This window comes from Vulpes lagopus, chromosome 5 (genome assembly GCF_018345385.1).
Source record: "Vulpes lagopus strain Blue_001 chromosome 5, ASM1834538v1, whole genome shotgun sequence".
Classification (NCBI taxonomy): domain Eukaryota; kingdom Metazoa; phylum Chordata; class Mammalia; order Carnivora; family Canidae; genus Vulpes; species Vulpes lagopus.
Genome location: NC_054828.1, coordinates 85637954 through 85660556, shown reverse-complemented (window position 1 = coordinate 85660556; position 22603 = coordinate 85637954). Strand labels below are relative to the sequence as shown.

The following is a 22603-nucleotide window of genomic DNA, read 5'->3' as shown; positions in this document are numbered from 1 at the left end:
ACAGTGTTGGGCTCCCTACTCAGGGAGAATCCTGCTTCTCCTTCCTCCTCTGCCCTTTTCCCTGCTCATGCTCCCTTACATGCGCTGTCTCTCTGTCAAATAAATAAACAAAATCTATTTTAAAAAAAAATTCTAAACATGTGATTCATGCTCAATCAAAGGCCACCTTATCCTATCTTCTAGAATAGAGAAGAAATAACAGTTCAACTTTTTAAGGGAAATCTTTTTACATGAAAAAACTCTCCTTTGTTGGGCAATCCTAATGTGCTACGTGCCTCAGAAACACCCTTCATACAACCCTCAGGCAGCCCTGAGGAGGACACATGGCTTTTCCCCCTGGTGGAGGAGGCAGACCTGGCTGAGCTAGGTTGAGTCACTCACTCAGGCCCACAGGCCAGAAGCTGGAAGAGAAGGGACCAAGGCCCAGTCCCTACCTCTGGCACCCGTACCAATGTGTGACACTGGCCTGCTCAATGTTAGTTTTCTCTGAATAGGGAAAAGACCACCATGTCTCAATTTGCAAGACCCAGACCATGGGTCAGCAATCTTGGTCTATAAAGGGTTGGGCAGTAAACATTTTAGGTCTTGTGAGTCACAATCCCTGCTGCAACCATACAACTCTGTCACAGTAGTGCAAAGCAGCCATAAACAATGCGTAGACAAATGGGCATGCTGTGTATTGGTAAAACTTTATTTAATAAAATAAGTAGTGGGCCAGACTTAGCTCATGGGCCTTAGGTTTGCCAACACCTGACCTAGAGCTTATAAGAACTGAACCTTAAATCAAAATTCCTGGGTTTGAATCCCAGCTCTGCCCTTTTCCAGCTGTGTGATCTTGGGCAGGTCTCTTAATTTCTCTGTGCCTCAGTTTTATGCCATACATCTTAGTTTGTTAACAAAATTAATTACTAATCTCTGTTAACAGTTAAAGATTAAATGCTTACAGAAGTGCTTGACACATAGCAGGCATTCATAAGTGTTTATTATTATTATTCAATTTAGAGGAATGCCTTGGTTGAACTTACTGAACACTAGAATCTCCTAGTACCGTAGTTGAAGAAACATGTTCTGGTCCAAATATCTAATGCTAAAGCTAAGGGAGTGCCTGAGGCCTGAACATCACAACAAAGGCCCGCCACAGTGAGCTGGGTAGCAGCTGCACCGCATTACCTGTGCCATCAGGGGTGGCGCACACGTAAGTGGGCAGCATCTTGACAGGGGCAATGGCGTGAGTCTCCTTGCTCAGACCTCGCCCCATTTCTACGTTCATCCTCCTCTTGACCTCCAGTAGCTGCTCGCGGCTCAGCTTCAGAGACTCCAGGGTATTCTGGCGAGCTCGGTGTTGGTCAGCCAGCCGGTAGGCCACCGCCGTCACCATGGCCGCCCCCTTGCCACTGCCATCCTCGGAACGCAGGAAGCGGACGTCACAGTCGGGCACCAAGCGCCTCACGGTCTTGTGAAGACGTTTGGCGAAACTGCAGTCACCGAGACAGGGTAAGAGATGTTAGGGTCAATGGGGCAAAAGGCTGGCCGCCTCAGCCCCAAGGTCAGGAGGCACCTGCAGGAGACAGATGAATGGACTCTCCCTGCCCTCCCAAGTTGGCAGTCAACACTATTAAAGCTCACATATTCATCCATGACCACCCTGGCTGGGGGAAGGGAAAAGGCTCATTGTAAGAAGGCACTCCCCCCTGCACAGGGTCACATTAAGAACTCCCCTTCCCACAGGCCACAGCTCTTCCACCCCATACATGGGCATTGGAATCAGGGGACTCTGACACCAATGATGATTCGGGCTTCGGTGCTCATTTCATTAGATGCTGCCTGGGAAAGACCCAAAACAGAAAGAGGAGAAGAGCTTTTCTGGACTTTGGTCTCTATGGCCAATTCATAACAACAATCCCAAAGGTGCCTGAACAGCTCAAGACAACAGGTGCGTTCAGCAAGAAATTCTCGGGTGGTAGCTGCTCTAAGCCCTGGTCTCCAGGGCCTTGCTGTTCCAGGTATGGTCTGTGAGCAGCACACCACCAGGGGCCGAGACACAGCGTCAAGGGCTGGACCCTTCTGAATCAGAATCTGTCTCTTAACAAGATTCCCCAGGTGATTCATGTGCACTTTCAAGTTTTGGAAGCAATGGATTAGAGGACCAATTCAGTTAATGAAGGCATGCTGCACTGGCACTCGTAATAGATGAAAATGAGATAAGTGAGTACCATAGAGAGAGCAGCCAGGGCCCAAATGAAATTTGATTATTTTGACACTTGGGACTGAAGGGATCAAATGTGGAGGGGAAGTGCCAGATTATTCAATGCCCGGGTGGGCCAGACAGACTGAGCTCGGGTGTCCTCTGGCACACCACCTGAATGGACCCTCCAGAAACATGAAAGTCAAGGAAACAAGTGCAAAGAAACCCAACTCCTCAACAAGAGGGTGGTAGACAGAGCCCCATGGCCAGGAGAGCCTTGAGTGCAACTCTAGTCATTGGGAGCCCTCAGGAATCCCCTCCAAGCCTGCCAAGGAGGACATGCTCCCAATCCCCACATGCCCAGCTGGGAGCTTATTCTACAGAGCCCCTCAACTCCATGGTCCATCACCACCCCAGGATGCAATATGGAGTTGACTGTGGAGTCACTAGGGTCCTCTTTCAGGCCTGTCAGGGGCCCCGTCACTGTGGATTCCAGCACACTGACTCACTGCGGGTGCTTCTTGTAAACGGAGCCATCAACCCCAATGGTGGAGCGCAGCCGCTCCTCGCCCTTGTTCTCCTTGATGCGCCGCAGCACGGCTGCCAGGGTGGCTGCACACAGGCTGGCTGAGCGTGTAGAAACAATCTGGCAGACTCGGTGAGTAGCCACGCAGTCCTCCTGTGTCGGGTCTATGCCCAGCCGCACTAGCACCTCACGGGCCTTCCGGATGCCATCCTTTTCCCTGGGAAAGAGGACAGTGTGTGAGCACATGGCCAACCCACTGTGGCCAGTGGGAGGGCGGGCTGCAGGCCAACAAGGAAGCCGCTCAGCGCCAGCAAACACCATCTCCCAACAAACACCACCTTCAGGGCTCTGCCCATCAACGGAAAGGCAGAACAAAAGGGAAACACAACAGAGCCAATGTGAGCCTCCTCTCTTAGACACAAACACTCATACATTCATACACACATACACAGTGCTCAAGTGCTTCTTTTTCCCAATGGGAAAACCAGTATTTTTTATGCACATACTATGTAAGGACAAGGCTCTGCTCTTATGGCTTCACACACCAAGTTTTGTGTGTGTGCGTGTGTGTGTGTGTATGAGAGAGAGAAACAGAGAGACAGAGAGAGGAAGGGGGTGGGGAGAGAACATGCTATGTTTTTCTATCTAGGGGTAGAAGGAACAGTGTCCCTGCCACCAACAACCCAGCTGCAGAGCTCATTTTCTATGAAGCAGTCAGCTCATTGCCTTTCACAACAAAGCAGGCACTGCTTTAACCTGTGTTAGAGACTGTGCTAGTGTCTGCTGCCATGAACTTAGCAGTATTCTCAGGCGAACTAAGTGCTCTCACAAGCATGCATTATGCTGTCCCCTTAGCGTTTAACAAGCAAGCACAATTCCCTCAAGAGTTTCCACTTGAGGTCACTGGAACTGTTTCACTGTTCCCTCTAGCACCCAAATCCCTTCCTCTCCACATCTGGTCCCTGAAACAACAGGCTCCTCAAGCGACAAGTGAAAGTCTCAAGAACAGGAAACTGAGCCCAAGTCTTTGAATACCGTTAACTGAAAAACAAGATTCAGGCCATCCTGACTCAACCACACCACTGTGTGAAATGCCGGCTTCTGCTATACCTATTGGAACTAAACGGGTAAGTCTTAGGGCCATCCAAAGACCTATTCTTCTGTTATAAAGCAGGACAGAGCCCATTTGGAGACTCACCAACAGAGAAAGAAATGTCAGAGCTTCAGGAGAAGAGAAGGAAAGTAGATACATGAGTCATCAAGGGCCCACTGGGAGCCTCTGGCATTAAGCCAAGCCCCAGTCCCACCCGTGTAGCACCAGGAGCCACCTGGGTAATGGACAAGGGTACAGACAGTCTGAAAAGTTAAGTCAAGCCACATGCCTGCCAAGGACCACATTGCACAAGACCTTCTTGCTGTCCAAATCTGAGGGGTCAACACCCAGCCCCCCTTTTTCATTCCCTAAGGGCCTGTCCACTCTTCTGGAGACCCAGCGAACAAAGAGGGACTTGGAAGCTTACCCTTCGATATCTGAAACGTCTTTGGTCTCAAACTGGCCAGTAGCAAGGAGCCCTGGGCTGAGCTTCCCCCCGAAAAGTAGCTCTTCCTTGGCCATCTTCACCAGGATAAGCCTCACCAGTTCTCCCATGTACATCCCACTGATCATCTTCTCAAATCTGCAGGGATACAGACCAAACAATAAGTAACAGTCCTTGCTCTCAATGAACTCACAACTTCCCTATGAAGGCAACATGCACACACGTGAGGTTAATGCACAATTGTTAACTTGTGTGGCACTGCTGGGACTCAGATGTTCAGGGAGGTGACAGCTCAGGGGAGGCTACAGGATCGGAGCATCTGGGCCATCTCTGCAGGCAGGTGGGGCTTTGAACTATGGAGGGGAAGAGCCGTTAGCAGCCAAACAATATCCAGGGGATTTGGAACATTGTAGAACAGCCTGAATTTTAGGTTAAGTAACTTATGTGTAGTGTATTGACTTAAATTTTTTTCTCTAGCAAGGAAATACTTTTAAAAAATGAAACCTTATGTAGAACCTCAATAGTTATACACAAGAGAAAAAAAAAAGGTCAATATGATCAAATTAGCGGCACAGGCCCAGCAACATCTCACACTGCCCTCCCCTTGCAAGGTCATTTGTGGATTCCTAGAAAACAGTACAAACAACCCAGGGCAGGATTAGGTCAGATTAGAACATCAGACGGTCGTGGGAATCTGGGAGTGGGAAATGTTGGAAGTTTCTGAGCAGGCAGGTGACAAGATAAAGGCATGTTTTAGAAAGACAGAGGGCTGCCGCCAAGCTGAGAGCTAATCAGCTAATTAATTTTTTCAACACTAGGTGATGCTGTTTTCTTTAGAAGCCAGGCTCAAACTGTGTGATAGGAGAAACTGAACCTTCTTCAGCATTCTCTGTGGCAGCAAAGAATGCCCTTTCTTGGTATCTAAGGATCTGGGGTCTGGAGAGGAGGCCCCCAGGGCCAGCAGATGCTACCTAGGCAGGGCTTCAGCGAAGAAACCCAGAGCGAGGGTGTTGAAGGGGTTACGACATCATCTGGTACAATCTACAGGAGGAAGCCGGGCCCTCAGGAAGTGACCCAGGGCCAGGTGTGGCAGAACTGGAGCTAAGTGCGGAGCTGACAAAACCGCTTGAGCCGAGGGTGCACTTACAATGTCTAAGCGCTAGCACAGGCACGCTGTGCGGGAGGCAGCCTGGCTTTTACAGGCAGGAATTCGTGTATCTGCCTCTGCACCTTCTCCAAGTAGCTAGGTCTGTAGAAGATAGGGAATGGGTCCAGTGGGACTCTGAGGTGTGGGTGATTTATAAAAGCTTTTATCCCAGCTTTTTAAAAACACTTTCTTCCCGACAACATTTAGGAAAATATTTATTTAGAAATACATAAAGAGTGGGGAAAAGTTCCTACTGGAGACCAATGATGACTTCGGGGCTACCATGGCTGACACTTTGGTCTATGTCCTCCCAGCCTTTTTGATTTATCTAAGGCTGGGCCAATGGTGTGTTGTCAAGGCAGGGTTGGCAGTTGTCTTCGGACACTTTAACGGGCATATGGCTCCTTTGAATGGCTTGGGTGTGCCTCATTCTTGGAGGCAGACATTGAGTGAGTGACTTTTCAACCCATAGATTTTCACCAGCCATGGCAGACATAGCCAGGGTGTTCCTATGAAAGCTACAGATCAGTGGACTCATGCTTCAGTATGTGGGAGAAGCTTGTGACTTATATAAACCATGCCTTGAGGAAGCAAGGACTCTCCCTGTAAAGAAAAAGGTACCCCATTGCTGAGCTGGCTGATAGAGTTGGGTTTTACTCTCTGAGCAAAGATCTATGCCAGAAGGTTTCCTCCAACAGTCATACCAGCAAGAAGACCAGAGGGGACCTGAATTGCTCAAAACATTTTGTAATTGCCTTCAGAGCTTACAGCAATCCCTGTTTCAAGATCTTTAATAGGGACATTGGGTCAATGTTGGTGTAATAATGACAGCGAAATAATGTTTTGTAACAGTCAAAAATAACTAAAAATCAAGTCCAGTCAGGCTGGAGAGTATAATATTCAGGGTGCAAAATGTTGGAGGCCCTCCTGGTTCAGTCCACCCAAGAACCCCTGCTGGGCCACAGATTCAGGGAAGTGGCCAAGGAGGTTCCTAAACCTACTTTTCCACAGGCCTCGGGTCTGCCTAAAGCTGGTCCAGCTCAGCTCCCAGACAGCTCTAGTAGAGGTTGGAGTCAGAGCCTCAGCCAATACATAGGAGGCAACTGTCATAGCCTCATCCTCTGGGCAGTGGCAGGGGTGGGAGCTATGAAGATAGCTTTCAGGAGCCCTAGGCTTGGCCATCTCATGATGACTTTTCTTCTGTGTCTCACAAACTGTTTCTTTGGACAACTTACAAATTGAAGGTGGAAGAAAGAGCAGGGCCAACAATTAGCCTTCTAAAACAATGGCTCTGAAGGACATAGCCCAATTATTACCTATAATCTGGTCTGTCTGCTTGTTTTGTCATTTTTAGAGCCCTCTCAGCAATTTATAGTCATGATGCGTGTGATGAGCACATCCTTCCCATAACCAGGGGTGCCCTGGCAACCTTTCAGGATGTAAGACTATAAAGCAAAAGTGAGAACCACCCCCCAGCCCTGGTCAGCCCGCACCAAAGTTCCTGAGCCCACCCCCATGAGCCCACTGCACACAGGGGCTGCTCCTCACAGTTGTTTCCCAGGGTTCAGGGAGCCCATGTCGATCTCCTGATCAAACTCAGTGCGGAAGTCATCGAGTATGCCGTCATCTCCAAAAGCCCCCCATTCCATGTTGATACACATCCGCCCCTCGTCGCCCTCCACCATGTCAATGTGACGCATCTCTTCCATGTAGCAGGCATTGCTGCCCGTGCCTGGCCAAAACAAAGGACTGCTTAGTACCCACTTGCACCAGCCTCTCCCCCACCCCCCAACCCCCCCTTATTCCTGAGGCTGCCCAGGAATGCATGTATCCCAGCATGAACTAATCCACAACCACCCCCAACTCTCAAGTCCTGGCTGAGGCATACCATTATCTTCTAATATGAAGTATAAAGAAGCATCCAGGCCATGACGCCTTCTCCTTTTCCAGCCCACACCCCCATCCATTAGCCAGCACTGACTCCCCATACCCAGTGTTCACTCACCTACAATGAGACCAATCTCACAATTCTGGTCATCATAACCACAGGTCATCATGGTCCCAACTGTGTCATTCACTACGGCCACGATATCAATATCAAAGTCCTGCAGGGATAAAAGGGGGGCTCTGATATCACCATCACAGAAAGGTTACAATTGTGAAGACAGAAAGAAAGAGCAGCAAGACACACAGCTCAGGTGCATAAGGGCTGCCCCCTTACAAACCCTACTGGGAGCCAAAGAAGGTTAGAGCTGGGAATTGGGTCCCGATCTGACAGCAGTGACTCACTCCCCACCCTGCCTGTCCTCACCATGGAGGCCACCAAACCCACAGTCTAGTTTATAGACATCACTGCATTCACAAGAGCCTATCTTATCATTGCTGTCCCCTTCTCCTTCTCTTTCTTCTCCTTTTCTTTCTCTCCCTCCTTCTATCCTGATACCAACATTATCCCAACCTTCTTACTTGAAAATGATAATCAAGTCTTCTTCAGGTTAAAGACTGAAGGGTTTTTCTTGTACCAAGGCTAAGATTATTAATCCATCACATTAATATGAGAAATTTAAATGTATCTGGTTGTTATCCATCATGTGAATGTGAAGACCCAAGAGGCATCTAATTATATATAAGATTATCAGTGTGGCAATCATTTCACAGTATGTGGATGCCAAGTTATTATGAAGCATGCCTTAAACTTAGCCATACATCAACTATACCTCAGTAAAACTGGGGAGAAAAAATTAATAGTATTGGGTAAACCTAGCCTGGAAGGAAAAGAAAACCTCTCCTTAAAAACTACAAAAAGGTTCTCATGCTGATTTGAGGACAGACTAGGAAAGATTTCAGAACAGACTCAAAAGAATGTAAAGAGCCTCCAGACCCCAAACTCCTGCCTCCCCATCTCTGCTTCCCCTACTCACCCCTCTCCTCTGGATGGCCTTCCGAATCAGAGTAACCACATCTTTGCCTTCCACACCACTGGACTTGAACCCCTTTGTCCAGGAGACCAGGAAACTCTGAAAAAAGGACCAAGGAATGAACACTGATTCCTCACAAAATTCAGATCACACTACTCAAACAACCAGTCATAAGTGGAGACCTCTGCCATGGAGCTAAGCTAAACTACAACCACGCTTAAATATTCATACTGCTTCCTGACTAGCCTAAGAAAGAGAAACGGGGCCCCCATCAAACCTCCAGAAAGAAGATTCAATGAATGATTCCTTCATGATCTACTGCTCCCAAGAAGTGGAAAGAACAGGCTATGGAAATGCCAAAATAAGACACTCTCATCATTAACTCCCTAGACATCTTTCTTCCAAGAAACTTTATCATGATACTCCATATCAAAGGAGTTCTCATTCTTGGTTCCCTACAAGGGATGAGAATAATGTACAACCTATGGGGGGTTGTATATTATCCTTTGAGAGATGAGTGATAAAGACCCTCTCCCCATTTGACATTTCTTCACCACCCACCCACACCTACACACACTCAACCAGAAGGACAGAACTCTCAATACTCAAACCCCATCCATACAACCATCAGAGCCGCCTCTAAAACCACAGAAGCAACTGGCTCAAAGTTCATCCCAGACCTTCCAACCCAAAGAATGAAGCAACAAAAATGTCTAAAGAACTCATCTTACCTCATCTAGTTTCGTTTGGACACAGGGGAATGAGAAGGTAAAACCCAAGGGGAGCTTCTTGTCTTTGATTTGCAGCTTATCCATGAAGTTAGCCAGGCATTCGGCAATGTGGTCAAACAGCTAAGGGCACACAACACAGGAAGATGAGTAGGGAGGGAAAATAGCATGGAAATTAAGAGCATACCTGGACTTGAAGCTTAGAAAAGAACTAGTTGAATTTGTGCAAAAGATATGTATCCCCTCTAAAGTCTTAATTTGCTCATCTATAAAATGGAGGTGATAACTATACCTGCCCTCAGCATTACCAAAAGGATTAAATGAGTCAGTACAGTTAACTGACAAATGAGTCAGTTAACTAATGCTTAACATTAGTTAGTGCTTATTAAATACTGTCATCCACACAAACCATTTATCCCAACCACTGTCAAAAGAACCGTGTGGGGCAGGGGAAATCATAGGTAAAGCTAATTACAAAGTTATCACATACCCTAGGAACAGAACATCCCTTGGCGGCTCTGTCAGAACCCTCCTTGACATGGGTGCACAGCTGACTGTCTTGCTGAGAGGGCAGCCTATCTCACTGCCAAAAAGTATTTTAACATCCCTGTCTCTTGTGATTGGGGAACAACATTCTCTGTTGCCATTCTATGAATGAACTTAACAAAAATAAGTAACTCATATTTTTCCTACATTCTGGAAAAGTAATTTCCCAGGAACATTTCAAAGAAGTTATCTTTGATTTCTAACTTCAGAATGAAACACCAAGTGAGTCCATGAAAAGCACTAAAGAATAAGCAGGGTTTTTTACGGATAAGCAGCTTCACAACTGTGACCATGCCAAGCAGGACCCACAGCTCCTAAGAAAAAGCTGTATTTACAATTACCCAGGCTTTCAATCAGCCCTAAGGCCCACAGTCCCATGGCTTCCTTCTTGCCCACTCAGCATTCTCAGAGACTCCCTCTAGGAGAGACCCCCTTTAGATGTTGACAGCCTGAGGCCAGGGGCATTCTGGTACAAAAAGTAAGCAGAGGCCAAGGAGACCAAGTAGATGCCAAGAGCCAGGTTGACCAGATAGCAAAACCTAAAAGCGAAGGTGGGTAGATAAGAACATATCTTTTCCTCTCCAGACAGAAGCAAGGAAGATTCCACTAAACCAGAGGCTCCCAGAGGTTGCTGGTCCTGGACCAACACATCACCAACATCATGTTATAAATGTAAATTCTAGGGCCCAAACCCAAACCTGCTGGATCAGAAATTGTAGAGGCGGGGCCCTCCAAGTGATCCTGAAGCAGTGTTTTGAAAATCACTGCACTAACCACAAAAAGTATTTACATTTACAAAGGAACTGACAGGCTGGGGGAGAGCGGGTGGCAGAGTAGGCTGAGATGCCACTTGGCTCCCCAGATGTCTGAGGTATGCTTCCAGGGAGCAGTCCAGGAAACAAGGCCACCCTCATCTAGAAGGTGGCCAGCTCTAACAACTTCCTGCATTGATCCTGTCCCTGTCATGTCACATACAAAATTAACCTCAGCTGATGCTGAAACGCTCAATTTCCAAATCAAAACATTCTCAAAAACAAAGACTGGGCAACCACAAGACTCTCTCACAAAGAGGATCACCAGTGCAAAAGTGCCAACTACTCTGAGCAGAAGCTAAGTATTTTAATATGTACGTAAGGTTTCCAGATCAATACTCAAATTCTGTTCTTCTATTGTGAAGTTGACCAGAGACAAAATTTACAATATAACCAAATTCCCAGCACCTTCTTCCTGGTAGTCTAGTCAAATGACCTTTAGTAAAAATAGTGTTTACTCAAAAAAAAGGAAGTTGCCGAAGCAGTGCAAAGAGATAAGGCCAATCATCAGAAATGAAGGGAGGGGGAGCTTTAAAGGAGGAAAAGTAATATGGGTTCCCTTATCCAGCCCTGATCCACCGTTCCCTTTCCAGTTGTGCTGCCAACAAGGAGAGGCAGTGAAGAGGTAATAACTTATATGCAGCCTGATCCAGTAGCTACTAGCCATCTGTGGTTATTTTAATCACTTAGAATCTTAAAAAAAATTAATAGTCATTACCTCGGGCACACTGACTACATCTCCAGTGCTCAGTGCCACCAGTAGCTAGCTGGTGGCCAACATATTGCAAGGGGCAGATATGAAGCAGCTCTACTATTTCGAAAAGTTCTACTGGACAGTGCTCAGTTAGGAGAAACTACACCTCTTTAAAAGCAGGGAAGAGATGACCATCTGCTCTCTTAATTGGAAGACTATCTCCTTTTCTATTAGCTGATGATTTCAGGATAAGATACTGGGAGAAAGAGCTAACACCTTCCTGCCATAAAAAGGCTCAAAGGGCATCATTTCATAAGGTTAGAAGAGGTTTCCTTTTCCTTATTGGTCTGAGAATCTGCTCACTCTTCTTCCCACAAGATCCACTTTAAAAATCTATTACAGGGATGCCTGGGGGGCTCAGCGGTTGAGTGTCTGCCTTCGGCCCAGGGCGTGATCCTGGAGTCCCAGAATCACATCAGGGTCCCTGCATGGAACCTGCTTCTCTCTCTGCCTATGTCTCTGTTCCTCTCTGTGTATGTCTCTCATGAATAAATAAATAAAATCTTAAAAAAAAAATCTATTACAATTTGTAATGCACTGCTCCCAAGTGGTAGAAGTGCTCTCAAGTGCTAAAAGACAGATTTTATCCAGGGACCTACACTGCCCAAATTCACAGATATTCAGAAATCTTTGCAAGTTTAGGGCTCAGTGATTTGGTCACGGTCTTAACTAAATTTTATGTTGGAAACCCATTTGTTTTTCTCCAATTAAAAGATTGATACCTATGATCCAAAAGAAAAGAAAAATATAGGGAAAAAAAGCACCGGTAATTCCATGACTACAATAACCACTAGGAATTTCCTTCTAGTCTTTTGACCAACTGTTTTCTGCTTTTAGGCATAGAGTATTCTTTCCCTTCCTTAGAGTGAAATAAACACCTATATTTTCTTCATGTTTCATTTTTATGTAGCACTTTTCCATTTATTCAAGACTTTTAAGATATCACAATAGCTTTATAGTTTCTTCTAGGTGGCACTCATAGATTTTTTTTTTTTAATTTGGACTACAACATTTTTTATCTATACCAGAGCTGTGACCACTCCCATAGATCTAAAATCCCAGTCTCCAGGACTTCACCTCCCTTGCCCAATTCCATCATTAAAACAAGGAAAGCAAGTTTACCCTCAGCTCTGTCCCCAGAGACAAATAAAGAGTCTAATAGTATGTCCCCCACGTTCTACTTGTGTTCTGAAATTCCCTTCCGAAGAGGTGGCCCAGTATGGTGGGGAAGAACAGTATACTTGAAATAAGAAGGGTCCACCTCTTCCAAACCCTAAGGCCTAAAAAGTGACCACTGGAAGGGTATCTTATGGGCTATTCGCTCTTTTGTTGAGTACATGCTGGGTAGAAAATCAGCAGGAATAGCCAGCACTCTAGCTGAAAGTGATCCTACAGCAGTGCCATCTCCAGGAAGGTCTTCAGTGATTCCTACCCATGAACTGATAAGCAGCTGAAGCAGGAACAAGAAGAACATCCCAGGGAAGGTTTTTGCAGAGCAGCTGAAAGGGGAGACCCATTTCCCTGGACACCCAAGAGCAGAGAATCATGCTGGACCAGTGGCTGTCACCCACCAACTGGCCAGATACTTCTGGTGTGGTAGCCAGAAGGTCCCCTCTGAAGGAGGGTTCTCCTGATGGAACTCTTGAGAGCGAGAGCCACCAAAGGGCCTGCCCCACAGGACTTCATGTGTACAGGAGCACCAGCCCCTTCAGGGAGTGCCTACTACTCTGGAAGCAAGGGCAGGTAGTTGGGATCCAGGACCACCATGTTGCATAATTCCAGGAAGTACCACTCACATGGACCACATCACATAGCTTACCAAGTGGACGGAGCCCCTTAGAATTGTGCAAACACATCAACCTTGCTTTGTGTTGTGACTCTGACCCCTACCACCCCTATGATCTAAGGCCAAATCATTCACTCAATCTTTCAAAACCCAATCCTACATCTCTAAAGTGAGATAACAGAGGCCTCATAGGGCCAGTATGAGGATAAAAATAAATGTATATAAGAAGCTTTTGCTCAGCCTGTCACACACTAGGTTACCAAGTGTCAGCTCCTCCTGATGGTCACTCATCCACTTCAACACATTTATTACTCTCTGTAAGGGATGGGTGTGTGTCCTGGTGGTTCACCTGTGCTGAAAGCCATGGAGGGGAAAGGCAGGGACTTTGATTCCCACCAAGGATCACTGCCCAATGCACAGCAGAGGCTCAATACATGTTTGGAGATTATCACAGTGGCAATTCCATCCTATCTCCTTTTCTTCTAGCTATTATTGAGAGGATTCTTACTCAGATTTCACACTTCTTCTTTATCCACTCCTTTTATTGTTCAGATGCTCTAGAAGCCCCAGAAATATGGGGGTGACTAAGCATGATTTGGGGCAGTGTGGAAGCACACGGAGTCCCCTACAGTTCCAGGGGGACAGACACCCCAAAGCCGGATTTTGATGTCTTCTCAATAGGCTTCCACCCCTATACGCAAAACCTCTTCTGTTCTAGACAGTAAGAAGAGAAAGAGCAAATAACCACAAAGGAAAGGGACAAATTCCATCTTCCTGTGATGCTAAGATAATAAGTATGAGTCAGAGAGAGCTGCAGAATGACCATAGGGGCAGGTGGCAGTGTCAAACCACAATCGCATGCTCTGACTTGCCATTCAGTGGCACCACTAACAACCACAAGTGTCCAGCAGTGTGGGTCCAGCCTCCAGCAGGCTTCCACCAATAACCAGCCCTTGCAAGCAGATCTTAAAAGACTCCTGGCAAATCAAAACATCACTACAGCACATCCAGACCCTGGGGCCTCACATGTGCTCTCTGCTCTATGGTCCGTGTGCACCTCTCCTGACGGAGGGGCCTCACTCAGCCTCCAGGCGTAGGAAGGGGTCACCAGGCAGAGAGAGGACAGAAAATCTGAGCCTCAGTCAGGGTCTCCTCCCTTCAGACCAGAGAAAGAGCAGCATCTGCGCCTGTGGAGTCCACAGCCCCAGCAGCCACTGAGAGAAAGGTCATACCTGGGTGCCGCTGCCTCTCATGAGGTCCTCGGGAATGGCATAGATCTGGTTCTCCATCTCGACCTTCTGGAGCCCGTTGTCTGTTACTCTTACCCGAAGCACACGGAAGTTTGTCCCTCCAAGGTCCAGAGCAAGGAACTCTCCATGTTCTGCAGGGAGACGATGGACCACTATTAGTTCAGGAAAGATAAGCTCCTCACAGAGGCCAGGACTTAAAAACCCACAAATCCCTCCATAAACACTGGTCATCTCCCAGTGATGGGGTGGCCAGTGTCTCTTTTTATCACACATATTTATGTATGGTCTGATTCTTTTTCTTCATGCTAAGCATTTTTATATTACTTTTAGAATTTACATAAACAATGACATGGTCTTACATCCAATGATGGGGTGTGCAGCCCCTCACAAGAGCTAACTATCTCAGGGGCCTTCAGCCAAGCCCCCACCAAGCTCAAGAGGCCCATCAGGCCCTATCCCAGGACTCCACGCCTCAGTGTTGTTCTTCATGCCCCCAGGACACTCAGCACACTGCAATAGGCCTGTGGGCCTCTGGGCTTTCAGCCAAATTGTGGTCCCCATACAAAATTTACTTTTTAATGTCTGCATACAATGATGGCAATGTCCTATGGCAGGATAAGAGGGTCATGTGATGTAGTGAATGGGATCCAAACAGCTATAAATTAAGAGGCCTAGCAAACCAGCCAATCAGGTGCTCCCCAAAAAGATCCCAGGCTTATTAGAATGTGAGAGAATGCTGACCCAAAGGTATGTAAGACAAGAGTCAGGCCACTCAGCTGTTCCACTCAGGACAGACCACTGAGCCAGAGTGGAGGGGGGACGGGAGACTCCACAAACACGAGTGGATCAAGATCTTCAGGTGTCCCTTCTCTCCAGGAAATAAGCAGTACATAGAGGAAACATCCAGATTCTAGACAATAATACAGCAGGCTACAGGGACATGCTCCATTGTATGGCACAGAATAAAAGTGCTGAAGAGGCACAGAGGCCAAAGCCAGGGCTGGGGGCTGGCAAGGTGGGAAAGGGTTGGGGGAGGTGGGTTCACCCCCTCAGCAGCTTTCTCCTACCAGTAATAGCTCCACCAATCTTCCACTGCCCTGCCATACACCTTCTCAAAGGAGACAGTGTTATTTCCTGGGGAATTAACTTATTGGAGTGTTTGTCAATGCTCAGCCCATTTCCCCCTCAGTGACGGCCACTGAAGTAAGGCAGCATGGACCACAGGGGCAGGAAAATGCTCTGACAGAGTGGGTCAAAGAGAGTCCATTCTGTGCCTGGGCCCTCTGAGCAGCAGTAACTGGCCCTAAGTAAAGCTACTTCTACCCGGCTCCCTGGGGGTACTACCCACAGCCTCTACCGTCCAAAGGAGCAACTTTGTGTGTGTGTGTGGGGGGGGTGATGTCATCTAACCAAGATTCTATGGGACTTGCCTCCACACTACCATGGTCTGGTAGTAGTGACATGCACAGCCTGGCTCTGGAGCCCACATTACCTCTGTCAGATACCTGGCCACGTGTTGGCCGTGACAAGTTCCTGAGGCTCAGGAACCTCACCTCTAAAATAGGAACGTCCTAACTCCAGCGGTTGTTATGAGGGGGGAAACTAGATAATGTGCCTCCAACACCCAGCACGGTGCCAAGAACTTAGGACAAACTCCATAAGTACTAGAAACTTTCCATCTAGGCCCACACACTACCCAATCCCCACACTGGAGTCCTCTGGGCTCACTGTCAGGGCTGCCTCTCAGACTGAAAAGCACAATCACCCTCACCAGCAGGGACTAAAGGAACCTGTCTAAGAAAAGCCATTGGCATCTGGCCCAGTGACTTCAGCATTCCCCCTCAGGGGCGCTAATTTCCCATCTGCTCCCTGGCCTATGGAGAGCCTCCCAACCTCACTAGCTACAGGTGTTCAATAGCTGGGCAACCTCAACTCCACCTGGGGTGAGTCTGCCCTTCTCATGGCCATGGGCGACTTTTCCAGGCACTCCAGTTCTGAGCCTCCCCTGGTAGTGGGAAAGCTGCCAGACTGCAAGAAAAGCTATGTGGTGGTTGTCATGGGGGATGAAAAGGAAAATCAAAGACGAACTGCCTGCATCAGCACTCTGCAGGCTAGGATGCATGCAATGCGCTGAATCGGCGACCACGGGGGTCATGATTCAAGGCCAGCCCAGCCTCCGTTCCCAGGAAGGAATGTCATCCCTTGCTTTCTTTTCAGACTCTGCCGTAACAGACATTCCTCTCAGCATCCCTCCTCCCCGGCACCCTGTTCTGCAAACACATAGGATCATAACTACCACAGCCCAGGACTCTATTCCTTCCAGGGTCTGATATCTCTGGGGCAGACCCAGCACCATGACTCCTAGAGCTAAAGCTTAAGGTGAACCTTTGGGACAGTGGATAGACCCTTTTCGCACCATGCATGAGAGGCCCCTGTAGAGCAGGGGTGAAGAGTTGGGCCTTCAGGGATGGGCACACAGGCTTTGTTTTGAATTTCAGTTCAGCTACTTCACTACACTACCTGTGTAGCCTCTGAGCACGTCACCTCACCTGTAGAACAGGGCCCACAATACTGACTTTTCCTAGGGGTCATGAGGCAGACACGAAATATAGAACATACTATGTGTGAATATGTAGGCTCAGAGTAACCTGTCAATAAATGGCTACTATCACCACTGTTCCTATTCCTGTGTTTGATCATGGAGTTTTCTCACCCCTCCAATTGCCACCTACACCTACCTACTTGTAGCTCAAGTCCCACCTCCACTATGAACCTTCCAGGACATTCCAGAAGCCCAGAGCAGGCAGCGTGGGAGTGTGTGATGGGGCATGAAGGAGCATCACATCTCTTGGCATGGGACTATCAGACTGGACGGCTCTGGGGCAGGAAAACATGCTTACGGCAGGTTTCTTAAAGAAGTGCACAGTCATGTGACAGAGGACCCAGTACGGTCCAGAGAGATCATTCTGCTGAATTATAGTTGCTATCTGAGGCAACATATTAAGAAAACATCTCCTATTGCATTTGCTCATTGACGGTTCATTTGTTAAACAAAATGTTTGAGTACGAACCGATTTATAATATGAAACCATCAGGTCAGAGGTAAGGTTTCTTTCATTGTTGAGCAGGCCGTTATGTCTGGAAAGCAATTTAACTTGCTAAAAGTAGTAAAGTATAAACATCTGATTTTTTTAAAAAGCCCAAGTAATATAAAAGTGGGGGGGAAAATAAAAGCAAGTATCTCTCTTTTATTCTCCACACCCCAAAGGTAATAATTATTAATATTTCCTGAGTGTCCTTATGTACATTTATTTTATAGACAGCAGAGGCTATTAACAGACACATTCAGAGAAAGGGGTTGGAATTGCCGTTTCTAAGGATGTATGCTTTTAACGGGGAAAACATCGCCTAAAAGTTCATGCTTAGAAGTTCTCAATGATTTCCACACAAACCAACAGCTGAGTTTTGTTCTCACCAAGGTCTCATGTTATGTAGCAATTAATCTTTACCAACCTCTTTGGTCAAAGTGGTATCTTATTTTTCAAACTGGGTTTCCTTCTATTGTGTTAAGGTTACACATTTTGAATTGTTGACTGGCTTTTTGAATTCCTTGTTCTGTGAACTTGCTATTCACAACTTCTGCCTTTTTAGAAAATGCATTCATTATTTTCTTAATAACCTAAAAGAGCTCTTTGCATATTAAAGAAAATAGTTTTGTTGGTTGTATATTTACAATTATTTTTTCCAGTCAGATGTCTCTTTTCACTTTATTTGTGGTATTTTTGCCATGCAGAGACATTTAATTTTTATGTCTAGGTTTTATGTTTCATCTGTAGAAAGTCTAAAGATTAAATTTGCCACCTTTTCTAACTCTCACCAATTCCTCCTGGATGTGACCACCATCACTGCTAAAATGAAGGAAGCAAAGTTTCAAAATCCATTGGAAAAACCAAATTCATCTTCTATTTTTTTTGTTGTTGTTGCTTAAGCCCCCCATCCCCTCCACCTCTCCCTAGGGAGAGGCGCACCACTAGGGCACCCAGTTGCTCACTGCACAGCCACCATTTTTGGGTACATTGGCCCAGGCAGGTGGGGGGATCCCCCTGGTTAAAATTCAGCCCTGGAGAATGCAGGCATGGATTCTGCTACCTCACACATGCTAAGCAAGTGCTCTACCATTTGAGCTAATTCACCAGCTCCCATTATCTAGGTTTTTTAATTTGACTTTTTGGGAAAAAAGCGAAGCCCAGAACCCTGTGTCCTCATCTCTCTTGCCCCCAGGACAGAGTTCAGATTTCATCACTGGCATCTGGATTACTGTGGTAATAAAACAATGGGAAGGCACAGACAGGTGTTGGGGGGAGATTTAGTTGATGGAGGGCCAACATGTAGGTGTTTTTAATGGAAGAAAAACTAACATTTATTAAGTTATGGTCACTTTATTTATAAGCATTATCTCATTAATCTGCAGCAACCCTACAGGACATTATAATCTCCATTTTCCAGATGAGAAAACCAAGACTCAGTCAAGTAATTGAAACCAAGATTCAAAATCAGGTCTGCTTCTCAAGCAAAGTTTTCTACCGTAATGAGCAAGGAAGCTCCTCATGGCAAAGTTGTAAATCCTCAAATAAGGAAATCTTCATTAGCAATGCCATGAACATAAAGCCCAGAGGTCACCAGCAGCCTCCAAGCTGGCCTGGGTGGCAGAGGAAGTGACACTGTGGTTTAGTAGCTCCATAACTTGATTAAGGTCATGCAGGGGTAAATGATTGCTGGGTTTGAACTCAAGTCCATTTGACCCCAAAGCCCTGCCTGTCCCACTGTACCGCACCCATGTCCCTTGTTCCTGGAAGCTGAGGAAGATCTGACACCAAATCCAGAATGAGGCATAAGCCATAAAGTGGTGAAAAAGAAAGCAAAGACGCCCTAATCTTTATTAGTAACTATAGTTCATCCCTCCCTCCTCCAGGCCTACTGGATGGCCAAGGTGCTCTCAGATGTGACTGGGAGGTGGCAGACCTACTGAATGCAGGTGACATGCCCTTTTCCCCTCAGAGTCCAGGATCTTCTAAAACTTGATACCGTCTTTTTTGGTAGCCACAAATCACTGCCCTCTCACATAATTATATGGAACCTCTGTTCCCACCAAGAGCTCTCTGCCAAAGGTCCTCCTAATTAAAAGCATCCCCCTCCAAAAGAAGACAAGATTAGGGGCACCAACCTTTTTCTAAAAGAAAGCAGGACTCAAAGAAGCACTGCTGGCCCACAGTTAAGAGGAACTGGCAATTGGAGCATTATTAGATTGTGCCCCGCCCCCCCCACACACACACAATGAAATTGCCCAACAGTTAAGATACAAGTTGTTTCGTCTGGTGGAGTGTGTTTGCTGACTCATTTCCCATCCTGGACTACCATTCTGCCCACTTCCAGTGAGGCTCTTATCAAATACATAAGGTCAGCCAGATAAAAGGGTTTCAATTTCTCCTGGGAACTCACCTGTCTCAGGGAAAGGCTGAGGACTAAAATGGCATTAGACTAGCCACCTGACATGACAGTCACCATTGGGTTAGTCAGCGAGACATCAGTAATGTATCTGAGCAGACCATAACTCCAGCATTGTCAGTGATACACAAATAAATGGCCTCTACCTGGCAACGTCCACATAATTTTTGAGGAATGAAAGTCAAGGGCCAGTCAAATTTTCCAACAGGATCTATTTTCAATCATTAGGTACTTGCCACTAATGAAAATAGCTCACCACCTGTTCCTCCCATCAAGCACTCAGTGCTACCAGGCCTCAAGAGAGACTTACAAACAGGTTCAGTTTGGTTTTGTATTTTGAAGTAGTGGTGCCCTTCGTCAAAGGCCACTATGTCCAGAAAAGGCAGTGCCCTGCCCGTTCAAGGTTGGAGCCAGAACCTGGTCCCCTCGCTCCAGAGCTTTTCCAGAACAAGCTCTAGAAGTCTCTTTTTGAACAAGAAGAGGCTTTTACGCAGTGTTCCCAGAGTTCTGGGAATCCTTGCAGGTGTTAAGGTCTGGTCTTAGCAGGTTAAGGAAGGCCAATTAAGGCACAGCTTCACCTCCCACCTCCTCACTTCCAATTTTATATCCTTACCCTATTGTTACTGTCTTACATAGGGGGTTCTACATAAGATTTCATTTTGTTTAAAGTTGGGAATGGGGTCCACTACTAAAAAAAATAAAAGTTTCAAAAATCGCTATTTTAAGAATCAAACACAGAATCTATTCTAGGACCTGCCAACAAAATACTTCCCATTCTGCATTTAGCTATTTCAACACGAGCACTGAACATAGTACTAACGGCTTCTTGGCTATCTGGTGCTGTATGCAAACCCAGTCCCTGACCAGACAGTGAGAAAGGGAGTAGTAGTTAGATGTACAGTGGCAAGTACATGATAGAAGGAATGACTTGTTTTTGCTTGGACAAAGAAGGCTTCTAGCCAGGTCTGAATGGATGATATGAAGTTGCCAGACAGGGAAAAGTGGACATATATAAGGTTGTGGGAGTTAATGGAGTGTTCAGGGAATGGCACCTGGAGTGGCTACAATGTAAGCCTCCTATAGCATGGCTATATGCATGTAGCAAATACCAATGCCAAGGACTTTGGATCTTAAGCACAGGGTCAGCTTTGTTTTCAAGAAGGCTTTAGTAGCACTGTGGATGATTGGTCTAGAGCCAGGGATGATGGTGAGGAGGACACCGCAGAATAGTTAGGCTAAGCACTGATGAAGCCCTGCATTCCAGGGCCATGTCCGAGGGTCAACCACCCCAATTTTCCCAAGACTGGCATGGGACTTTCAGTGCTAAAATTAGGAGATTCCCAGGCACACCAGGATGGCTGGGCATCCCAGGACCATGTTAGATTGAAACATAATGCCATCACCCCTTATCACCTAATGCCAGAGGCATGCAGCCTTGAACTTTGAGGGAGGTCAAAGACCCACATCCATACTTTCACAGTCAGTTCCTGAATCAAACTTTACTAATTCAATGCCCCCAAAGGGACTATCTCCTGCCTGCCTGCCACAGCAGGAACATTTCCAGGGGCCTCAGATGACTGCACTGAACATTTCAATCTTTCTCCATGGAGTAGCTCTGAGTTGGAGACCTTGTTTATCTTTTAGTTTTCAGGTGCCTGCTAGCTAGCACACTGCAAGAGACTGCTCTAAGATTGTATGGTATGGACTCCAATTAAGAGGAATAAAAAAAAGAGAAATCTCCAGGTCCTAGACAGGTAAATCCAGCAAAACTTCCTTTGGCAGACATAGGTTTTGAGGCATGTATTTCCCATGTACCTGGAACCACACAGCCACTACCACATCTGGGAGCCTCTTTTCAAGTTCCAAGATCCCAGCTACTCCAGTATAATTTAATACAATGCTGGTCTCCACTCAATAGCTCAGAAATAAAGTAACTCCATGTCACTAAAAGTATCAAATCACAGTTAATGCTGGTGTCTAGTACAGTCATGGAATGGGGGTAATCTGATCTTCTACGTCATTGGTCTTCTAATCATTTCAAGCAATGGGATGCCAAATGCCAAGACATAAAACTAGAGAAAAACAGAGCTGCTCCAATTGAAAGAAGGGGGCTGGAGTACAATAACACATTGTTAAATGCCCTCAAAGCTCCCAGAACACCATCAGAAAGCACCATTCTGGTGTTTTGATACTCAAGAAATGGTTCTTAAGCTCAAAATATGTGCCAGTCACAGAAGTGTTACATTTGCTCCACAGATGTGAAACCATTCTTCAAAGAATTAAAACATGTTTCTTTTTTTTTTTTAATTTTTTTTTATTTATTTATGACAGTCACACACACACACACACACACACACAGAGAGAGAGAGAGAGAGAGAGGCAGAGACACAGGCAGAGGGAGAAGCAGGCTCCATGCACCGGGAGCCCGACGTGGGATTCGATCCCGGGTCTCCAGGATCGCGCCCTGGGTCAAAGGCAGGCGCCAAACCGCTGTGCCACCCAGGGATCCCTAAAACATGTTTCAATCCATTGAGTGTGTTAAGATTTTCAGACAGGCAGACCAGGAGTTCAAATCCTGTTTTAGTATGTATTAGCTGTACAATTTCAGGCCAATTACTAGAAATGTCGAGTTTCCTCATCTGTTAAAAGGGGATAGTAATGACTTCTCTAGCCAACACCTCCCCTCCACTCCCCAAGGCACAGGAGCACAAACGTGTGTGCACACACACACAGTTTTTGGTCAAGATTCAATGCAATAAATGTGTAAGGTGTTTGGAACAATGCCTGGCACATATAAATGTTTAATAAACTCTAGCTACTACTACATGGAAGCCACTTATCAATACAATCTTTGGTTTATATTGTAGGCACCATATAAATCCACTAACTTGCTGGTGTGCTGGCTATT

The 22603-nt window shown here is 46.4% G+C and overlaps 1 protein-coding gene across 1 annotated transcript in view; it reads right to left on the bottom strand.

Annotated features, from left to right (window-relative positions):
* Positions 1 to 22603, bottom strand: part of HK2 (hexokinase 2) — a 62869-nt gene that overhangs the window by 12645 nt on the left and 27621 nt on the right. The window contains exons 3-10 of the mRNA XM_041755579.1: positions 14173 to 14321; positions 9046 to 9165; positions 8318 to 8413; positions 7402 to 7501; positions 6945 to 7128; positions 4232 to 4387; positions 2695 to 2928; positions 1171 to 1475 (exon numbers count right to left, since the gene is read on the bottom strand). Of these exons, the coding sequence (XP_041611513.1) occupies positions 1171 to 1475; positions 2695 to 2928; positions 4232 to 4387; positions 6945 to 7128; positions 7402 to 7501; positions 8318 to 8413; positions 9046 to 9165; positions 14173 to 14321 (1344 nt within the window). The remainder of the gene's footprint in view (positions 1 to 1170; positions 1476 to 2694; positions 2929 to 4231; positions 4388 to 6944; positions 7129 to 7401; positions 7502 to 8317; positions 8414 to 9045; positions 9166 to 14172; positions 14322 to 22603) is intronic.